This window comes from Brassica rapa, chromosome A09 (assembly GCF_000309985.2).
Source record: "Brassica rapa cultivar Chiifu-401-42 chromosome A09, CAAS_Brap_v3.01, whole genome shotgun sequence".
Classification (NCBI taxonomy): Eukaryota; Viridiplantae; Streptophyta; class Magnoliopsida; order Brassicales; family Brassicaceae; genus Brassica; species Brassica rapa.
In genome coordinates this window covers 18859818-18881639 of record NC_024803.2, presented here as the reverse complement: position 1 = coordinate 18881639, position 21822 = coordinate 18859818, and the positions used below count along the sequence as shown (strand labels likewise).

Below are 21822 nucleotides of genomic sequence, written 5' to 3'. Positions count from 1 at the left end.
AATATGTTGAAAAATAATGATACTCTTCGATTCATTTGATACTGATTAGCTACTGTAGTGATACTGTGTTTTGAAGTTGCTTAGGTCAAATAGGAATAGCGTAAGTGGTTGTGACTGACTGATTCCGTTAAAATTGAATAAATAGTTAATAGTCGTGACAAAATAAATTTAGTTGAAACTTAAACTTAATGCGAAGTTGACGTTTGAAAAGAAATAATATAAATACATGTGTTTATTTTTGTGATTATCTTGTTTGAGGAAGATAATAAATTATTTCATCTTCTTAAAATAGTAACAATTCTTGCATATTTTGTCCATTTCAAAGATGTGGCAATTTGTTAGGAAATTCATTGTGCCGTACTCGTTAAATATATACTTTGTGGATCCCAAATCAAGCAAGTGAATTCTTAATCCATTGTGGCGGGGTGTGTGTTAATTGTGTAGCCAAATGTTTGATATATGTTGATACTGCTGATATTTGTTGACATCAAATTAGACGTACCTATGGGGTTAAAATGGTGGTTAGTTTTGATGTTTACTTTAGAAGTATTTATTTAACATTTACCACAAAAAGTATTTATTGGTTAGTTTTTTACTTACATAAGTTGATTTGGCGTAAATTATAATTATTTGAACTCCTATTTGTTTTTTTTTTTTGAAACTTTTCTAACTCCTATTTGTTTGTAAGACAATTGTACTTGTTGTGATTTTTGCGTGGTCTGATTCTTTTTTATTTTCTTAAAAAAAAAAGAATAGTAAATAGAAAGTGTTTATTTAGGGCCGGAATTGCATTTATTTGGTATTTTGAAATATAAAATAAAAAAACTTTACAAATAATCGAAATAATATATATAATAATATATATTCAATTTATTTTTTCATTAAAAATATTTTATTTTCACTGATGATTTTCATTTTATTATTTCTTTAATTGTTTTTTGAAATCGTATACTTGTTTAACCACTAAAATGTGTGAAAATATAAGTATTTCATCTTATTGTTAGTATTTGTTCTGTTTTAATTTTTATAATAAGTAGAACACATTTTAATATTTCTTTGGACTTTGACAATGTCAAATAAAATTGATTGATACTCACAAAACCTTAGTTTAAAGACCAAGTACTTACGACGACTTTGTTGTAATATTTTTCTCCTTAAATGTCGGCCAGGTAATCTTGCTGATTTTCTATATGGTTTTAATAACGTAAATTGATGGCGTTTAGGTAAAGCTGTAAAAAGTACTCATGCAAGTTAACGTGAATAAATGTAAGATTCATATATCTTATTCAACAGACTAATCCTTGAGAAGCTTAGAGTCTCAATCTACAAAGGTCTGCAGTTTATAGCAACACTAGCTGATACGTAAAGTGCAGGCTGTCTACAAATACATACTGTATGTAATAAAAGTCACAACCATGAGTGTTTTTAAGAAGTGTGAGTAATTAGAGTCATAAGTCCGTATTGTTCTTGCAAGTGCACACTTTTATGTTGTCAAACTACAGAGAAGGAAAACTAACAGGAAATTATTTATATGAGTCTAAGTGAAACAAAATTGTTGTTATAATAGAGTTGTACTAAAATCTAGAATTGTAAAGAAAGCAAACAAAGAAAAAAAAAAAGAGAAACCAAACAATGCGAACATCAAGCTTTCAAAGGATTTCCCAAAAAGAGAAAGTCACATGAGAGAATTGTCTGTCTCATGAGACAAAGTGGAAGCAAAACTCATGAAAAATTCCAACTTAGTACCTGGTTCAACATGAGCGGTCAAATAATCAATTCCATTAGGTACATTAAGGTCGTCAAACACAAACAGAAAACCGAAGTGATAAGTCAAGTTCTATCTCAGAGGAATAAGGCAGTTTGTGCCATTGTTAGTAATTGAAACAACAACAACAACATTAATTTTTGAAACAAAAAGAAAATAGATTTAAACGAAAATGGAAAAGATAATAAAAGCAATAGCAAGTTGTTCTTTGGTGTTTGGTCGTTGCAGAACGTCCGGCACTGGAAGCATTAGACCATCTTTGTCATCTCTTCCTGGTACCACAACTTCAGGCAGCGCTACTTCAGGGACATTTGTACCTTCCTATTAATAAGGTAACGGACACACAGATTATATATTGTAAGTAGCAGAAAATTCAGCAAATTCACATTAAGAAAAAGGACCAACAGTTTCAACAAAGGATAGTTTGTTCATCTACTGCCGAGGTCATGTGATTCAAGATGAAAAGAATCACCTCAGCGAGCCTGGAAGGATTTGTGTCCGTCCCATCAAGAAATGCTTGTGGTATTGCAGAAGTGCAAACCTCTAAGACCCTTGGGAGATTGCTTGAAAGCTCTAATATCACGCAACATTTCCTTTGCTGAAACTCCATTACCTGCATAAAGACAAAGGCAAAACAAAAAACCGGTCAAAGATAAGCGTGTAGAGGAATACATGTACTTGCACGAGCATTGCAGATCACACAACAATCATTCAGAGAGAACTAATCAAAAGGATCCAAGCTTAAACTCTAACCTGATACTTTTCTTGCATATCTCGCACACCGAGAAGGAAAACTCAGTGATGGTCCAGCTCACGTGTTGAATAGCCTGTTAAGAAAATGATCCAGGATTAAACTCTATAAATGTTGCATATCTCCCAACACGTCAGCAAACGAACCTCTTCATTGTTGGAGCAGCGCCCAACTTTCTGATCGGCAAGGAAGGTGAAAGAATGCGCCATTGTCGTAATCGATAACCTGAACAAACTTTCTTTCTCGATGTCAATGAAAAGTTGTGCTGTTCATCGCAGAGTGAATAAGATATTTATACTTGTTGCTTAACTGTTACTTTAGAATGCAAAGAGTTGGACTGAAAGCTTCAGAGTGGAAAGACTGGGTTAATCACGTTAAAGATCAGAGTAAAGTACATATTAATGGAAGATAGAGACGTTACAGTGAGCTGAAATTAAGGCTGCTAAACTAAGAAGGCAGAAGGCGAGAAGATGAGAAAACCTAATTTGTATGGGCTTAAGATTTATGCATAAAGCCCAAACGAAATTAAGATGCAACAAAATTAAAAAACAATGGAAAAGCCCGACACGTAAATAACAGCGCAAACCGGAGTATCTGATTTAGATGCCACGTGGCGTCAGAAGCCCCTATCTTCCTGCTGATGTGGAGGGCTGAGGTGAGAGAAAACTCCCCTTTATTATTATAGATAAGAGTCGGAGTAGAACCCTTTTTTTTTGTAACAGTCGGAGTTAATTTTTTTTTTTAGCTTCAGTTCTTGAGTTAACATTTTTTTTAATCATAATTCGGACCAACCTCACAACTGCTATGCTAGCTGGTTTTTTTGACTCTCGTCTCCCTTTGGAAAGGAAGACAAGCAGCTTGCGAGTGGTCTTCAAGGGGATGATGATGAACCTCTCACTACATTAATCTGCGGGACGAGACCCTATATTCGAGAAGGGCCCTGTTCGTTTGCTCACCCAGGTGATCCATCTGGGTGAAAATGCAAATTGATGTTCGTTTAGTGCATTATAATACTACATCCAGATGGATCACCCAGCTGAATTTTTAAAAACTCATCTCAAATTCTCATCCAAATGAAGGTGAGTCTTGATGGTGCATCTGGATGCAGATGCATCTAGTTCAGTCCAAAATGATAAATGATAAAAATGACCTTTTAAAATCAAAATATTATTTTCAAACTGTAAATTCTATTTTTTTGCATATACATTTTTCTGCTATAACCAAAAAATGCATTTTCTCGCAAAAACGGAAAAATACACTTTCCCGCCAAAACCGCAAGATGCATTTTTCCGCAAAAAACATAAAACACACATTTTCATTAAAACACATTTTTTGGCTAAACTAGTAAAACAACACTTTTCGACCAAAACCCAAAAAACGCATATTCCCGCCAAAACTCCAAAAGCATTTTCCGGCCAAAACCACAAAAAGCATTTTCTCGCCAAAACAAAAAAAAAACGCATTTTCTCGCCAAAACCGAAAAACACAATTTTTCCGCCAAAACCAAAAAACACAATTTTCCCGCCAAAACCGGAAAAATGTATTGTCCCGCGAAAACCGTAAAAATCTATTTTACCGCCAAAACTGGAAAATGAAATTTTACCGCCAAAACCGGAAAAACGCATTTTCCCGCCAAAACCGGGAAAACGCATTTTCCCGCCAAAACCGGAAAAACGTATTTTTCCGCCAAAACCGGAAAAAAAAACTTATTTTCCCGCCAAAACCGGAAAATGCATTTTCCCGCCAAAACCGGAAAATGCATTTTCCCGCCAAAACCGGAAAATCGTATTTTCCCGCCAAAACCGGAAAAATGTATTTTCCCGCCAAAACCGGAAAAATGTATTTTCCCGCCAAAACCGAAAAAATGTATTTTCCCGCCAAAACCGGAAAAATGTATATTCCCGCCAAAACCGGAAAAATGTATATTCCCGCCAAAACCGAGAAAACGCATTTTCCCGCCAAAACCGGAAAAACGTATTTTTCGCCAAAACCGGAAAAAAACTTATTTTCCCGCCAAAACCGGAAAATGCATTTTCCCGCCAAAACCGAAAAATCGTATTTTCCCGCCAAAACCAGAAAAATGTATTTTCCCGCCAAAACCGGAAAATGCATTTTCCCGCCAAAACCGGAAAAAGTATATTCTCTCCGAAACGCGAAAAATAACTTTTCCCGCCAAAATCGTGAAAAAAACTTTTCCCGCCAAAACTTCAAAACACACTTTTTCCGTCCAAACCGCAAAAACGTATTTTTCCGCCAAACCCATAAAACGTATTTTTCCGCCAAAACCATAAAAATGCACTTTTTCGCGAAAAACACATATTTCTTCGAAAAACCGCAAAAATATTTTCTGCCAAAACCGTAAAAATGTTATTTTTCCGCCGAAACGTAAAAAATTATATTTTAGTCATTTTATTAACAAGTCCACCTGGATGCAGATGAAAGTTAAAAAATGACAAGCAAACGAACATAGTTGTATTCAGATGATTCATTTGGATGCATTGACGAAATGAAGAAACGAACAACACCCAGATGGAGCATCTGGATAAGACATCTAGATGGACCATCTGGATGCATCTTTCAGATGTACAAACGAACAGGGCCAAGGTAGATGACTTTCTGAATGACTCAGACTATGTTCCTGGTCCGGTTCAGTTTATGTAGGGCTTTTAGTTATGTCGAACTTGTTATCTGCTTTCAGGAGCATAGGAAGGGTATTGTTGAAGTCATCTTCGGGATACGTCTGTATCAATATGACTGTCAAGCAGATTGCGTTGCAAGGTTCATGGTCATCCCAAACTTGCAAGCTGCTTGTTATCCTCTTAAAAAAGAAGACTAAAGACAAGTGAAATCTAGCAAGCTTCGAGAGTCGTAAGTTTAGTATGAATTTGGGAGACAAGTCTAGAATGGAATGTCACTGCGGAAGCGCATTGTTAATCTAGTCCGAGTTATTGCTAATCAAATTGTTTGAGTAACCAAGCATCTACTAGACTCAATAGCATCAATGTACATGGAGTCCTGTACAAAAAGTCCAAAGTAATCTTGCAGTATTTTTGATCCAACTGGTTTAACATACCCATTAGGAAAACAATTAGAACAAACCATTCAAAATAAACATTCAGTACATGTCATTAAAATTAAATAATAGCACTAATTAATCTAATACGCCAATTTCCAAATACGCAGGTTTCCTTCTCCCTTCTCTTTTTTTGTCCCTTTAAAAAGGAAAAGAAGAAGAACTAGTTCATCAGTGAACAACAACCTGTTGATTGACGCCATCGATGAGCATCACAGAGCTGTGATGATGAACCATGTGCCACCTCCCATTGTGGTGCTCAAACACATTGGTGATGAGGAACGGACCAGCGTCCACGTTCAGGTATGCTTTCATTGTGACCCAAGCCATGTCGGTTAGTATCCGAGTGCGAACGTTGTGGACCTGAAAGTCAAACCCTTGTTCCCAGTTGAAACAAAGTTGCCAGCTTTGCATCACTTCACTGTAGCTAGTACCATAAAAGAATACACAAACCCGTTAATAAACAGGCTACTAGGTAACACGAATGGCAGAATAAAAGGAAACCGTAACTAAAAAAAAAACTAAAATGAAGAGAGTGCTCAGGCAAAAGCAAAAGGAAGGTGAGTGGGTAGGTACCCAGAGAAAAGTTCGCCAGAGGCATGGATGCACTTGACATAGTCGGAGTTGAGCCACAACTGAGCCATATCTGGAAGAGACCTCTCTCTGATGATGTCGAAGAATCCAGTATTCACACTAATGATTGCTCTAGTTGTAGCATAGTAAGCTTTCCACCCGTTGACCGGGGTTATACCATCTTGTTCCAGAGTAAAATCCTAGAGCAAGAAACGGTAGACAAAGATCAAAAAACCAACAAAACACCATTCATAAAAATGCTGAAAAATCTCATCTTTAAGCAACACTCGTCCTCATGAATCCATTAAAATGCTAAAGTTGTTATCTTTAAGACAGTAAGAGTATACAAGGTAGAAATCAACAGGTGAATGAAGCAATCACCTTGTGAAAAAGGGCCTTCCAAGCATTGTCGTCGTTAGCAGCCTTCCTCATCAAGGAATTGGTCATGGACAAGCGGCAAAGACTTGGATAATCCAAGTAGCTGAGCGCGTGGGTTGTAATCTCCGGAACCAACTGCTCCATCATCGACACTCCCGGCTTATCATCGGCCACAACATCCGGTGGTCTGTCTCCTGCGTTTCCGTTGACACTACCGTTGGCCAGCGACGTCGACGGCATCGGTTTCTCCAGATTTATCTTCTGACTGAGAAAGCGATTGATCACGAACGAACAAGAGAGTTAGAAGGGATGATTTGGACCAATAAGACATGCAAAATGAACACAAAAAAACCTTAGACGAGGTGACCGGATTAGGGTTTTATGGAGCGATTGATTGATTGCCTTCTTCTGCCGAAACCCTAAAAGTTGAACTGGGCGAAACGAGAGGAAGAGGAAGAGGAGAGAGTGCGTTTTGGGGGTCTCCAACTCCGTAACTGACCCCATCGCTATTGGAAATTAGCCTTATGTTTCAAGGGTGTTATTGTAATTTTTCACCTGTATGTTTATCCAAGTGCGTAAATTAGCCTTTACTGTTAAGGATACCACGTTCTGGCCCAAAAGGCTTTTCTGGATTTTGAGGGCTTTTTCTTAACACTCGTAACCCAGGATGTTTCCTAGCGGTATTGTCGTTTTCAGTTTTTTGCAGCTCAACATTTTTTTTATAGATATTTAAAAGAACTAGTTTTGAACTCTAATATTTATATTTTCAGAATTTTTACACATACAAATATATTTTGGAATTTCTACAATCTAATTTTTACAAAGGTGCTGAGTCATCCCTATATCAAAATATTGATTAGCTTAATATAAAATTCAAATTATAGTTAGAGTGATTTAGCATGCCATAAAAGTTTATTAGGTGTACCAGTTTTCTTGCGACTCAAAGGTGGGCAAGCCGTTTTCACTTTCAGTTTAATGTGGGCAATTTACGTAAACGTACCAATAAACTGAGCCCAACGTTGCAAAACTTATCAAAGTTATATAACTTGAGTCCGACATCTTTTTGTATTATTTGTTTCTCAGTCCCGTACTTACATTTTGAGTCAAGAAGACCCCACAGTTTTTCTTTCCCTCCTAGACGAAAATATGCGATAACCTATGTGACAAAATTCAATATGTTCTTTTATGTGCAAATTGCTTTTCCTCCTCAGTTGATCTAAGCATGAAGCATCGCCTCTAGGTTAGTTGGGTAACACATGTCCACATGGCGACCATTCCATACATTGTCGGCGAGGATGGCGTTCACGGCGTCTGTAGGATGAAACTGGTCCCACCAAAGATGTCCGGCGGCGTCAGAGCAAGCCATCTCCGGCGCGATGCACGGAAGCCATCCCTTGTACCTCCCTAGCCCACAACACGCCTCCGTCGTCTCATTAAAACCTGACCACAAACACAAGTATACTCAGATTAAACCAAACCTCTGAGAAGTCTTTTTCACAATTGGTCATCAGAAAACTCTATATTAGGCCACACTTAGAAACTCGCAGTATATAACTTCAGAGTTCCGAAGATAATAGGATCATACGGTTATCTTGTTACATAAAGCAAAATCTATGTCTGAAGAGAGAACTGAGATGGAAGTGGCATTGTAGTTGTTGCTTACCGTAGAGCTGGTGATTCTTGAGGATGTCCATTGCGCTTTGGAAGACATCGCAGTATATAACGGATGCGCCTGGAAGCTCACGGTTAAGCTGCTCTACAGTGTACCTCATGACGAAGTTGGATTCCATGATCATACTGTTCACATCTTCTGCACATTCTCCGTTCTTGCTCCTGTATTTCCAGAGGTAGTACGGTGCACAGCCAATGGGTGGCAACCCCATCACCACCATCCTCCTCACTTTGACATTGTACAAGGTCTGTGAAACAAACAGAATACTTCACTTAGTGGTGAGATCAAAGGATGAGATATAACCCAATAAAGACGAAAGTATTCATAACTCAAATGATCTTTAGGCTATCAGAATGCAGCTTCAAGAGCTTTCAGATACCATTCAGAGATCCAAAACAGAACAAGGGTTGTGGTTTGATCTTTTATATAAGCGACTTGTTTTGTCTAAGTTTAAAAAGCATTCATTTTTAACGAAGTCAAACCTTGAGTTCCTGTCTCATATTGGAAGCCAAGAACTGATTAAAAAGCCAAGGAGAATAGAGACTCTGAACACTGGAGATGTTTCTGATGTAGAAATGTATGTAATCATTGACTCCAATCGATATGTAGAAGACAGAGTTGGAGACAAGACGATCCGAAGCTTCCTCCCCAATGCTCAGTATCATCTGCTGGAAGGTATCCACAAACTGCTCAACCTGCATTGCAAACGAAACCCGCTGGCCCTGCAACAAACGAAAAGTTCCCACAAGGATTCTCAAGTGAACTCGAAAGAAGTTGAAATTTTGAGTATTACTAATTCGGATCCACTAGACAAGATGATCCCTGCACCGGCTGATGCATAGTTGACGCCTTGAAACATGTCCTTCACAGTCCCAGATTGTCCAAGATAGCTAGGAACGAATGGTAAGCCTAGACGATTAGCTGTTCACACAAAACTATGATTCAAGTAAGAGCAGATGATTCTTGATGCTACGGGGATCAAATTGGGGAAGAAACTTTAACCTAGAAAATCAACGGGGATCCTTCCGTTGCTGAACCTCCCCGTTGGCTGATGCGTATCGAAATCCCTACCGTACGGAAGCCGATCTGCTCTCGCCAACGTCCCAAGAAAGTTATTGGTTCCACAATCTACAGAGGAATCTCCGAACACGAACAACGCCGGTACACGAGGGAACGACGACTGGATCGCCGGAGACTGGGCCTTGAGCGGCGGAATCGGAGAAGATTGTGAAGGAAACGGAGAGATTCTTGAAGATAAGTGATGATCGGCGATCAGTTTGGGTCTCGAGGAGATTATCAGAGCAGAGAAAACAAGAAGGAGGAGTTTGATCGACATTCTCTCTTGGCGAGAGCGGGAAAGTGCGAGTGGGGGTTAGCGAGATAACGAAAACGTCGTCGTCTTAAATCAGCTTACAAGATCGAGACGACGAGAGGTTTTTATTTATAAAAGGACTGCGATAAATTGAACCGGCTGAACCGGAAAGAAGATAAGAAAGATGATCAAGTATTGATTTGACATACATACCGGTTAACCGGATTTTAATACTAATACGTAATAACTATAATCACTTGTACTGGTCCATTTTGGTTTCGAACGTCGTGTCTTGAAACAGCTTACAAGATCGAAACGCCAATATACTTTAGTGGAAACATCAATTATTGGTTTAACATACATACCGGTTAACCCGACTTGACTACTAAACGTAATACAATAATCACTTGTACTTGTAGGTTTTTGGTTTCAAATGTCGTCGTTTTGAATCAGCTTAGAAGATACTTTCATTTTGGTCAACTGTTTCATTTCTCGAAAGATGGAATATGGATCTTACAAGATCCAAACGCCGATAGGTTTTATTTACCGAAAGCCTGAGACAAATTGAACCGGCTAAACGGAAAAGAAGAAGCTTAGTTCTGGTTAGAAAGATCAGGTATTGGTTTAAGTAACATACATACGGGTTAACCAGAATTTAAATATTAATACCAAATCACTTTACCTGGTGGATTTTGGTCTCTAACGCCGTCATCATGAATCAGCTTACAAGATCAAATACCGAGTATACGACAATTTGAACCGGCTAAACCGGAAAGAAGAAGAAGCTTAATTCCGGTTAGAAAGATCAAGTATTGGTTTAACATACATAGGGTATTGATACCGGTTAACCCGATTTTAATTTATCAATCACTTGTACTGGTAGATTTTGGTGTCGAATATCTTGTCCTCCCTCCACCACTGGTGAATCCCATGAGCTTCTTTAAAATCTCTTGACGAGCTCATGTTAACCGTTAGAACCGCCGTCGGAATCAGATGAACAGGTGCTTCCGTGTTATTTCCTCCGCTCACAACATCCATCACCAAACCGCCCAACGAGTGCTGCGTTGCTAACCTCTCTACAAAACCGGCTCCTATCTCCTCCATCTTGTTTCGGTGCTCGAAGTAACCGATAAACTCGGAGCACAAGTGGTCCCCGGGATTGACGTAAAGCCGTGGAAACCAGTCGGATAACGCGGCAAACTGGTCGGGTGGTGCTGGTAATGCACGGTGGTTTTGGCTGACTTGCTGGCTTGCTTTTTTGGCTAGAGCAAGTCCAGCTGTGATCACACTGCCTGCATTATAAATAGCTAAAGTCAATATGCAAAACTTAGACATTCCAGCAAACCGGTTTGGAACAGTGTGGTTGTTTTGTGTTTTTCCGGTCTATCTGACTGGTTTAGAAGACTAGAAGGGTACTTTACCTGCGATACGTATCCCGTGTTTGATCCTCTTATCTTTGATTCTTTCAATAGGAGGAGACAAGAAAGGGGGATTAAAGGCGAAACACTCGGGGAGAACTCCGGTTCTAGCGACTGTTTTCCCAGTAAGCAAGGCCATGGAAGCACCAAGAGAATGACCAGCAAGCCAGACATTCGAACAACCAACCGAAGCCACCATGTTTCTCACAGCTTGCATAGCTATCTCAAACCTTGTCGTAGTGTGCAGCCCGTTTTTAATGATGTGGATGTCTAACTCGATGTCGCGGGAGATAGAATCCGCTTTATTAACGGTTCCTCTGAAGGCAATCACGAAACGCGGACTCAGTTCTTGGGACTTGGCAGTACCAGAAGACGGTTTGTACTCGTAGATTCCTCCGAATATGGAGAAATCAGCGTCGTCTACAAGCTTGCGAATGAGGCGGAAATGGAAAAACTCAGACCAAAGAGGAGATAGAGCTAGCTCGGGACCTTCCCTTTGTAGCTGACGGTCACGCTCAGCTACATAGATTCCTTGGACCAAGGAGGCAGCTACGGATCGCCTGTGATGTTCATTAGCCCTGCAGTTGAAGTTAAAGCAAGCTTAGCTAACTTCTTAACAACGAGTTCACGAACGCGAAGATTGTTAAGTCTTTATAACAAAGAAAACACAAGAGAAGATAGAGACCAATCTACAGATGTTAAGTGTAATGGGCCAGTGAGGCTGAAATCATCTCTTTCGCAAATCATTGTTACTCCTTCCTCTTCCACTGTAACTCTTCTGGGAAAGCCCAAGACCTAGAAACAGCAAGTGTCGGTTCGGTGATATCAATTTTACAGTTGAACTTAAGAAGTCACATGTAATATCTCACTCTAAAATCGTTATAAGTTAATGGAATTGACCTCTACTGGTGAACATTTTCAAAAAAAAATATGATTTTATAAGCAATGGTTATCCCTAGGAATTACGAAATAACAGAGAAACCCCCAAACACAAGTTTGATGTAAGGAAACGATATTATCCGATATCCAATCACAGATACAAAAAAAAAAAGAGATGAATTGAAACTCGACGAACCTTGAGAGGCGGATTCAGATCTGGAGTTCCGTTAGTGTCACAGCGTTGTGATGTTTATAAAATGGAGTTAATGGCGGAAGAGAGTGTTGTGGGGGAGGGTCAGATTTTAAAGCCTCAGAAAGAGACATTTCAACTCTGTATATGATATCTACTCGAAAACGACTTCGTATCGGCTTCAATGTACTTTTTGCCGTATAAACCTAAACATTTGCTCTGTAAGTTGGTAACAAATTTTGATATTTGTTTATTTATAACTTCCCTTTCGTTGCACTCGGTTATACGCACACCACTTTTTTTCTTTGTTCAGAGGTTTTTAGATCAGTGAAAACGAATTACACCGACTAAATTTACAAATTGATCACTTGAAACAGTAAGGATTTGATAATTATTATTGTAAAAATACACAACTTCAATATTTTCTTTCAATCAGCTTTTTCCTGTGAGTTTTTCACATATGGGATAGGTAGACAAATAAGTTAAAGAAAAGAAGAATATTAAAAGAGGGTTGTTAATGAGAAATCTTCAGGCATCAGAGGAATCATATCCATAAGGATTATTACTAGTCCAGTTCCATGAGTCCCTGCACATCTCCTCAATCCCGTATTTGGCCCTGTGCATTGTTATAAACCCAATTCAATGTTTAATAGACTTCTTTCTAGTCTTATGTTTATGTCTGACTAAAGAAATTAAACTTACTTCCAATTCAATTCACTTTCTGCTCTCTCTGTTGATGCATAAACAACTTCAGCATCTCCTGGACGACGTCCGGCGGTCACCAGAGGGATTTTCTGATATAGAAAGGATAAAGAACAAGTTCCAAACTTAAGTATAAACAGGACACAAAACATGATCAAGAATCCAAGAACAAAAGAAAGCATCATTGTCTTTTTACCTTCCCAGACGCTTTTTCAAAGGCGTCAACCATTTCAAGAACAGATGTTCCATTTCCAGTTCCAAGATTGTACACTTCACAACCTAAAATAGAACACACACAGAGAGTTACAGAGTTGAGTATGATTCACAGTAGAAAACAGAAACAAAAGGAGTTGTTAATATCATCATACCGATTTTGCAATCCTCTAGCTTACGCAGAGCGGCTATGTGTCCATCAGCTAAATCCATTACATGAATGTAATCTCGAACCTGAGCAAAACATACAAATATAAAAGAGAGAATATGAGATCAAAATGTAGAAAAACTCTTTCACTTTTTTTTTTTGGAAAAACACAAAGATAGACATGCATACCCCTGTTCCATCTACTGTATTGTAATCATTTCCATAGACAGTGAGATGAGGTCTCCTTCCAACAGCGACTTGCTGGACAAAAGGCATGAGATTGTTTGGAATACCACGGGGATCTTCACCAATGTCACCACTAGGATGTGCACCAACAGGGTTGAAATACCTAAGCAGTACGATCTTCCATTCCGGATCAGAGCCATATACATCACGACAGATCTCCTCAATGAATAGCTACAATAATAAAAACAAACAAAAGATCCATAACTTAAGATTCACTTAATTAACCAGAAAATTCAAGTGGGAGTATGGTTTTAAAAAATAGTCAATGCACCTTTGTTCGTCCATATGGGTTCAATGCAGAGATTGGAAACTCCTCTGTGCAAGGAACTTCTTTTGGTGAGCCATACACAGTTGCTGATGATGAAAACACAAGCTGGAAAACATAGTAGTAACCAGGAGATCAAACAAAGATATATATATATAATGGTTTCAGAAAGAGAAGACATGTGGTTGGGAAAAACTATACATTTTTGCAGTTGTATTGAGCCATGACTTCCAAAAGCGTAATTGTCCCAGCAAGATTGTTATTATAATACAGCAAAGGCTTGTCTACACTCTCACCGACTGCTTTAAGTCCAGCAAAGTGTATCACTGCATCAAACCTGTCCATAGAAATAATTCCACGTTCATCAATAAACTTAAACCCAATCATATGCATAAACCAAAATCATTGTTGGGGGGTCATAAAATGAAAAAAGATAGAAGATGGGTTTTCTCTCTTATCATACTTTGTTTCTGAGAAGATCTTTTCAAGGGCAGGTCTGTCCCGGAGATCAACCTGCAGTAAAATAAAATAAAAAACAATGAAGTTTTAAAGAACTCTTGATCCAAGAGATTCTTCTGATGCTAATGAAACAAAACAATATGAATTCAACAAATGGCAGTCCAGTTTCAGACAGAACAGAACTTTGGTGAAGTACAAAGATAATATTATTTTACTCTTTCACATGGTTGATGGTACTGACAAATTTATTCCTAAATCATTACTTTTCTCTTAAAGCATTATTTTTTCCGCTTCAAAACATATATGATTTTGATTAAAACACACAAAATTAAGAAAATACTTTATTTAGAATATTCATCTAGAATACTTCACCAATTATATGATATATTTCAAACAATAATAATATTAAGATAGTTAAAATATCTTTTATTTAAAACATCAATAGCAAAATTCCATTAAAATTGCAGATAATTACTGAAATAAAATAACAAAATTAGGCAGAGCTCCTGCAATATCAAAGAATCTTCAAAAATAGATCTTTTTATTCCGAGAATTTATGCCTTTAAGAACATAAAAATAAATAAAAGAAACCGCCTCCTTTAGTAGTCAAATAGATGTTTAACTAGTCAAACCACAATCCAAACTTTTGTTGAAACCTTAAATTATTAGAAATTATTCAGTCACACGTTACATGGACCCTAGAAAAAAACGAGATTCACCGAACCTGGTGGAAGGAGAGACGTTCCCCGTGTTCGGCGGCGAGTTTCTTCACGCGCTGGAGAGAAACGGCGGATGAATTGTCGAGGTTATCGACAACTACGGCGGAGTAACCGCCGGTAAGCAATTGAAGCACCGTGTGACTTCCGATGTATCCAGCACCGCCGGTTACCAAAACGTTCTTAGACACCATCGTTCACGAGACTTGCGAAAGAAAAAAACTTTATTATGTTTTTTCTTTAGCAGAAACTTTATTGTGTGTTGTGAAGGATTCAAGAGAAATGGTTTTATAGGATTGTTTGGTTGTTTTGTTTGTTTGTGATCCAGCGAAGAAGGGTTTTGATTTTTAGAAACGGTGAAGGTTACGTGATTTCACTAAACATGGAAGTTTTGATTTGAACAAAAAGTTATTAGTATATAATAGTAATAAACTTACTCTTTTATTTATTTATTTTTTATTTTGACAGCTAACAAGAAAATAACAAACTTATTAAAACGCAGATTTAAGGGAAAACTAGATTCTGACCCGCCCTTAAAAGGGCGGGTATATTTTTGTTTTATATTTTTTAAAAGTTTTAGTTTTTATATTTGTGTTTTTAGTTATATCTGTGTTTTTCTTTGTATAATATTTTTTTAGATAATTAATAATTTTTTTTATAATTTTATTAAAATAGTTAAACCACACCTATGAATAGGTCATGTTCTTAATTTAATAGTATTTATTTTATATACCATTATTGTTAGACTCGTGTAAAAATCAAAAAGCAAAAAACAGTTTTAACATAATTAATAGATTCTAACCCGCTCTTTGAAAGGATGAGTATATTTTTTGTTTTAATTTTTTTGAAAAACTTAATATTTTCTATTTGAGTTTTTAATCATATTTATGTTTAATATTAATTTAATTTAATATTTTTAGTAACTATATTAAATATGTAAAGTTGCATAACTATACACTTGCGCCATACACATTTCAGAAATTATTTTCAAAATTTATTTCTAAAGTTTTCAACCATATATATGGTTAATATGGTCTTCACTAACTTGAAGTAAGATCATATTTAATATAAAAAAATTAATTGAACAACCTATTGTACTAAATGAGTTTATATGAATATTTATTTCAATTAAAAATTCACTAAACCCCGTTAAACTGTATTTTAACATCACGTGTTTTGTTAATCGATAAACTTAATGTTTGTGTAGAATATTTCAAATTTGATTAAATTAATGTCTGACTGAATAAGTCTCAATTTTTGGATTGAAATATAAGTTATGTGTACTGTAGTGTGATAATGATTTTTGAAAAATATATCAAAGTTTGTTATAGTTAGATATTATGATGTAATAATCGGTGAAAATAGTACTTTCCTTGTTCCTAAAAGATCTATATTCTAAATAAAAAAATGTTTCAAAAAGATACATATTCTATATTTTCAATGCAATTTTTGTCAACTAATAATGAGAAATTGAAAAACATTAATTGTATTTTTAAAAATCTTATTGGTTTAAAAATAGAAAAATTATAAAATTATAAAAAACTATGCACTTATAGCTAAGTTTTAATATGTTTTATTAAAAAAATATGAAAATACTAAAACATGGATCTTTTGGGAACGGAAAGAGTATATATATTCTCTTTCGTAGTATTAGGGGTGAAAATAAAAAGTAAAACTACTATAAGTGTTTTCGTTTGTATTTCTTAACAAATATAAAGTGTATAATTTAATAATTACATTTTATACTTTTTAACCGAGTTATGAGAAACAATTAACATATCATTATAAAAGGATATGTCAATGATATAACTGTAAAGATACTCCAACTTACGAAGTGTACAAATAGTCTATGCAGTTATTCAGTTTGATGCCGTTATAAAAATATGGTTCCATGCAGTTATATCACTACAGATAATAATTATATTTAATCAGTTCAATGCAGTTACAAAAACATGGATCGTTGCAGTTATTAACATATCACGACAAATAAAAATATACTCTATTTAATCAATTCATTGCAGTTATATTTTTAAATTAGACACAACATTTTATCAATTGGTCATGCTGCTGTTTTAATAGAATAGATAGAAGAGAAAGTTGCCACGTGGTGGAATCTGGTGTGGATGTTTGGATAATACAAGTGTTTCAGTTATCGGAATTTCCCTAAAAACATCCTCTTAATTAAAGCTCGATGTTAAATTAAGCTTTTATCTACTAATCAGCCAGACAATATTAGCGGGGCTGAATAGCGAAATGGAACAAAACTGTGGAATTGTTTTGTTAATTGATCATTTATTACTTTACAAACGTTAATTACCATTAAAAAAATCCCAAGTGTCTAGCATAAAATATTATTGATATTGTTAATGTAGTTACTCATAATACAGTTGCAAAATACTGAGCTGATAAATACTATTTTTTTTTCTGTTTCACAATGTAAGATGCTTTAAAGATGGTCGTTTTAAAATATTTATATTTTTACATTTAGATAAAATTTAACTCTATTAACAATTATGTGACAAATTCTATTTTGTAACAGAATGATTTTTAATTTAATATTAGTTTTAGATAAAAAAATTAATCCTTGTGTGTTTTAGATAAAATATTATATATTATAAAGAGATGGAATAATATAATACCAATTTTTGTATATAATTTCTAGTATACAAAAGATTGATGTTTTATTTTTTTTCTTGTATAAAAAGATTAATATTTTAGAATATGTTAACGCATTTGTTTTAAAATTTAAATTATAAATAAAATATAAAATTATGTGTGATGAAATTTATTTGATAAAACCAAGAAGTAATAATCTAAAAAGTGTATTTTTTTCTTTATATATATGAAAACCTTAAATATCAATATTTCAAATACAGTGGGAGCACTTGTTTAGAAGTTTAACTGTTTAACTATATTTTCTTGCACTAAAAGGTAGTGTGTAATTTTGTTTTTCTGGTCTTTTTTTTGACATCAAACGGTTGATATATTACTCAAGCTTGAGGTGGTCTACAGAACCATACCGGAATAGAAAAATCAATGTAATACAAGTTCCTATGAAAGGATCTTGTTATATTAGCTAATGAATCAGACGGTACATTTTTAGATCGAGGAATAAAAATAATAGAGAATTCTGGAAATCTACTCTTCAGCTTCTGCAGCTCGGCCAATTCAGTTGAGAAGTTGGGCCATGCACCTGGGTCTTGAATCATCAAGATTAGATCCTTACAATCCGTGCCAAAAACTTGAGACGTCAATAGCTGAAGCATGCACTCCATCACCCATAAGAAAGCCTCGAGCTCCGAGTGAAGTGGTGAGATTCTTCATTGCTGGTTTCGTGCTCCCAATAGCCGAGTTGTTCCTCATGAGGTCTTCCATGTCCATCCATAACCACTGTAGTGTGCATCATGTGTCCATAATCCATCTATCATGCATTTCTCAGAATTTGTTAACTGCCCAAGGTTATGTGCGATTACATGTTCCTCTTGTTTGTTGTTTGCTTGGAACGAAGCATGACATTTTGACTCAGCATGTCGGACAGTTTCCAAAGGGTTCCTGTCTATTCTTCTGAATAGTTTATCATTTCTCGCTTTCCAAATAAACCACATAATCCAAGGATATGAGTCTTTATCCAGCTCAGGATCTTCTATATCATTCTTCCTCCAAAAAAGATAGTTTATTTTCGTATAGTCGTTCGCACTGCGGAAAATTGATGGCGGAGTTGGGGTTGCTGCATGTGCCCATGTTTGTAGCGCTGGGGGACACTCGAAGATGGCATGGTTTATAGTCTCATCATATGCTCCGCATCTAGGACAATGGTTATCGCATCGCATATGACGATGTGTTAGATTGCTTATTACTGCTAGTTGTCCAGAGATTGTTTGCCAGATAAAATGTCTTAGTTTTGGTGGAGCTTTTATCTTCCAAGCAAAGGCTTGGAGTTTTGTAATACTCGGTTCTCCCTGGGTTTCCACCATCTCTTTGTTAAGAATGTTCTTGGCTACCCAATATCCTGATTTTACAGTGTACATCCCATTCTTGGTATAACTCCAACAGTACTTGTCTCTCTAATATCCTTGACTTATGGCCAAAGATTGAATGAGAGAGATATCTTCTGGATCCACATAGTTTTCAAGCATCTATGAGTTTCATGCTTTTGGATCGCCTGTCATCAGATCACGAACTGACATTATTGGATGAACCACTGCCGCTAGTGGTCGAGCTGGTCTTGCTGCTATCGTTGGTATCCAATTGTCTTCCCACGCTCTAATCTCATTCCCAGAGTGTACCTTTTGTCTGATACCCAACAACATTAAAGGTTTCGCTGCCATTATACTTGTCCATCCATATGAGGGTCTATCTGCCTTGTTTAGCCGCAAAGGCGTGCTACTTCTGAAGTATTTGTCCCTTAGAACTCTAGCTACTAAAGAGTCTGGGTATTGTACCAAGCGCCATAACGGTTTGCCTAGTAGGGCAAGATTGAAGTCATGGATCATCATGAATCCTATTCCTCCCTCTTCTCTTAGTTTGCAGAGTTTTTCCCATTTTACCCAATGTATACCTCTTTTAGGAAGGTTTAAACTCCACCAGAATTGTGCAATGATACTAGCTAAGTTCTCACAAGTCTCTAATGGTAGTAGCAAAGTCGACATTACATAGGTAGGTAATGCCAAAAGGATAGACTTTATGAGTACTTCATTTCCTCCCTTTGTTAGCCACGGCCTGTCCAGCCGTTAATACGATTCTGCAAATGATCCTTCAAGAAAGCAAACAACTTCCTTTTTGAGCCAATATTATCTTCCGGGATACCAACATAACTTCCCATTCCTCCGTTGAGCTTTTGATAGTCTTTTTCACACTGCCAGGTATCTTTTTACCAAAGAGGAGGGATGATTTTTCGAAATTAATACATTTTCTAGAAGCTTCCTCATAAGTCTTAAGAACTTTCATGACTTCATCGCATTCACGGGGCTCCGCCTTACTGAAAAACAGGCTATCATCACAAAAAAGGTTTGATACCGGGGGCTAGCATGTGAAACGCACATCCCTGTTATCTTACCTTGGATCTTTGCGTGATTAAGAAGACTAACGAGTGCTTCCGTGCATATGATAAAGATGAAAGGAGACAAATGATCTCCTTGACGCAATCCCCTCTGCGGAGTTATATTTCATCTTGGCTGACCATTGAACATGACTTGATATTTCACCGATGTTACGCATCGCATTATCCACTCTATCCATGTACTTGAAAATCCCATCTTACTCATAACCGCACTGATGAAAACCCATTCTAGCCGATCGTAAGCTTTACTCGCTGTCTTCCAGCAACAAAGACTGACTGGGTCTCAGATATCCGATCCGGTAGTAACTTCTTTAATCGCTGGCATAATACTTTGGATATTATATTGTAGCTGACATTGCAAAGACTGATGGGTCAAAACTGAGACATTTCATTCGGTTTGTCTTTCTTAGGAATGAGACAAATATTAGCGTCACTAAGAACCGATCAGTATGATTTTGTTTTTCTAGTCAGTATGATTTACATGTGTAGATATATATATTTCCGACAGTGGAACTAAACGTCCAAACTTTTATCACATATATCATTCTAACCAAGATCCGATCCACGTAGAGACACATATAAAACAAAAATTTTAACCAAGAACCAATCCCACCGAATCCAAACCGACCCAAAATCAAATTTATAAATCTTAAAGCCGGTTGTGATTAACAATTTTTTAAATATTTACACTACTTTTGAAAACTAACTGTGCCTATATATATATATATGGCTCTGATTGGTAACTATTGCTTAATTGCGGAAACACGAAAAAAATAGTTAAACTACGAAGAAAATTAATTAAGCTGCGGAAAATATAAAATTTGCAAAATGATGGAATACATATTAAACTGATTAAAATATTTTGTTATAAAAAGACAAATATATTTAATTAAACTAATTATTACAAAATGTGAAAATAACTAAAATTTATTTAAATTTAGTTCTTATTATGCTTATTTTCAACGTTGTAATAATAGATTGACATTTTATAATATTATAAAATAAATAATAGTGTAACTTAATTTACAACATAACTATTTATTATTAAAGAATTATTACGATATATTTAAAATTTTAAAATGGTATTGTCATATAATTTAATGATATTAAAATATTGATTTTGTAAATAATCAACTAAGACTTATTTTTCTACTTCGTGGAATTTTCCTTTATATTGTTTTCAGTAAATACGTTTTTGCATTGTTTTTTTTGCAATTTTTATTTATTGGTGAAATACTTGCGGAATCAAGTTTCAAACACCATTTTGTTATTCCGTAAGGTTGCCATAATTGATATACATATAAGATTGGATATATTCAATCGAAGCTTCTATCTGTGTCTGGATATATTTAATAATCAGGTATAGTGGATGAGTAAAGAAGATTACGAAAAAATGTGGTTTCACCTCTTTGCGAGGAACTCAAGCATTGTAAATAGTATTGTAAATAGAAAAAGTTTGCATCTAACGAAAAAAAGAAGATTACGAATTTACACCAAAAAAAGAAGATTACGAAAACAAAAGAAGCAAAGAAGAGTCCAAGACTCCAAGATGTGTGGGTCGCTTTCCACTTGTCGATGCAAGTGAGGTATAAAGTAATTCACAAAGGAGTCAATGTCAATGCCGACCATGCAAGAGAAACGATATGTGCTTTTTAAACCCAACCAAATAAAAAGAACTTGATTTTGATCAGAAAATTTCTTCAATTAAATTATAATTTTATACATGAATTATATATATATATATACATTTTAAGTTGTTTATATAACTTACATTAAATCTTGTTCATGGTTGATTTTAGGTGTTTTAGGTGATAAATTTTGGTCAATGAGGAAACCTTTGAATATTTTATGCATATATTTTTGAGATGTCAGATATAGTTATTGTTTGGATTTATGAAGGCTATTTTCAATAAAAATTGCAAATTTCTATTTTCAGTTTTGTTAAGTTCTAATCGGTTTTGCATTGTTAGAAAATATTAAATATTTTATAACAAAAATGACCT

At 35.8% G+C, this 21822-nt stretch overlaps 5 protein-coding genes across 7 annotated transcripts; all 5 read right to left on the bottom strand.

The window, feature by feature from the left end:
* Window positions 1-531: 531 nt before the first annotated feature.
* Window positions 532-3592, bottom strand: LOC103847161 (E3 ubiquitin-protein ligase RKP). Of its 2 annotated transcripts, XR_004451027.1 has the most exons (4): window positions 2663-3588; window positions 2519-2592; window positions 2238-2378; window positions 532-2086 (listed from the first exon to the last, which is right to left on the bottom strand). XR_004451027.1 is itself a non-coding variant. In XM_033279166.1 (3 exons), the coding sequence occupies exons 1-3, from the start codon at window positions 2534-2536 to the stop codon at window positions 1928-1930; spliced, it is 318 nt and encodes a 105-aa protein (XP_033135057.1). In that variant the 5' UTR covers window positions 2537-3592; the 3' UTR covers window positions 532-1927. The 2 variants fall into 2 exon arrangements, 1 of the variants encoding a protein (XP_033135057.1); XM_033279166.1 differs by having other exon boundaries at window positions 2519-3592.
* Window positions 3593-5500: 1908 nt separating this feature from the next.
* LOC103833916 (F-box protein SKIP8) lies at window positions 5501-7109 on the bottom strand. Of its 2 annotated transcripts, none has more exons than XM_009109963.3 (4): window positions 6893-7109; window positions 6544-6805; window positions 6166-6362; window positions 5501-6016 (listed from the first exon to the last, which is right to left on the bottom strand). In XM_009109963.3, the coding sequence occupies exons 1-4, from the start codon at window positions 7042-7044 to the stop codon at window positions 5761-5763; spliced, it is 867 nt and encodes a 288-aa protein (XP_009108211.2). In that variant the 5' UTR covers window positions 7045-7109; the 3' UTR covers window positions 5501-5760. The 2 variants fall into 2 exon arrangements, with proteins under 2 accessions (XP_009108211.2, XP_009108212.2); XM_009109964.3 differs by having other exon boundaries at window positions 5501-6010.
* A 468-nt stretch (window positions 7110-7577) lies between these two features.
* On the bottom strand, window positions 7578-9548 carry LOC103833915 (GDSL esterase/lipase At5g08460). Its single transcript, XM_009109962.3, has 5 exons — window positions 9215-9548; window positions 9006-9133; window positions 8695-8934; window positions 8204-8459; window positions 7578-7980 (listed from the first exon to the last, which is right to left on the bottom strand). The coding sequence occupies exons 1-5, from the start codon at window positions 9546-9548 to the stop codon at window positions 7757-7759; spliced, it is 1182 nt and encodes a 393-aa protein (XP_009108210.2). The 3' UTR covers window positions 7578-7756.
* Window positions 9549-10277: 729 nt separating this feature from the next.
* LOC103833914 (GDSL esterase/lipase At4g10955) lies at window positions 10278-12219 on the bottom strand. Its single transcript, XM_009109961.3, has 4 exons — window positions 12018-12219; window positions 11628-11737; window positions 10946-11520; window positions 10278-10816 (listed from the first exon to the last, which is right to left on the bottom strand). The coding sequence occupies exons 2-4, from the start codon at window positions 11687-11689 to the stop codon at window positions 10392-10394; spliced, it is 1062 nt and encodes a 353-aa protein (XP_009108209.1). The 5' UTR covers window positions 11690-11737; window positions 12018-12219; the 3' UTR covers window positions 10278-10391.
* A 152-nt stretch (window positions 12220-12371) lies between these two features.
* Window positions 12372-15569, bottom strand: LOC103833913 (UDP-glucose 4-epimerase 5). The gene is made up of 9 exons (XM_009109960.3): window positions 14769-15569; window positions 14049-14098; window positions 13787-13922; window positions 13592-13693; window positions 13264-13491; window positions 13082-13160; window positions 12910-12992; window positions 12714-12805; window positions 12372-12627 (listed from the first exon to the last, which is right to left on the bottom strand). The coding sequence occupies exons 1-9, from the start codon at window positions 14952-14954 to the stop codon at window positions 12540-12542; spliced, it is 1044 nt and encodes a 347-aa protein (XP_009108208.1). The 5' UTR covers window positions 14955-15569; the 3' UTR covers window positions 12372-12539.
* Between the last annotated feature and the right edge of the window lie 6253 nt (window positions 15570-21822).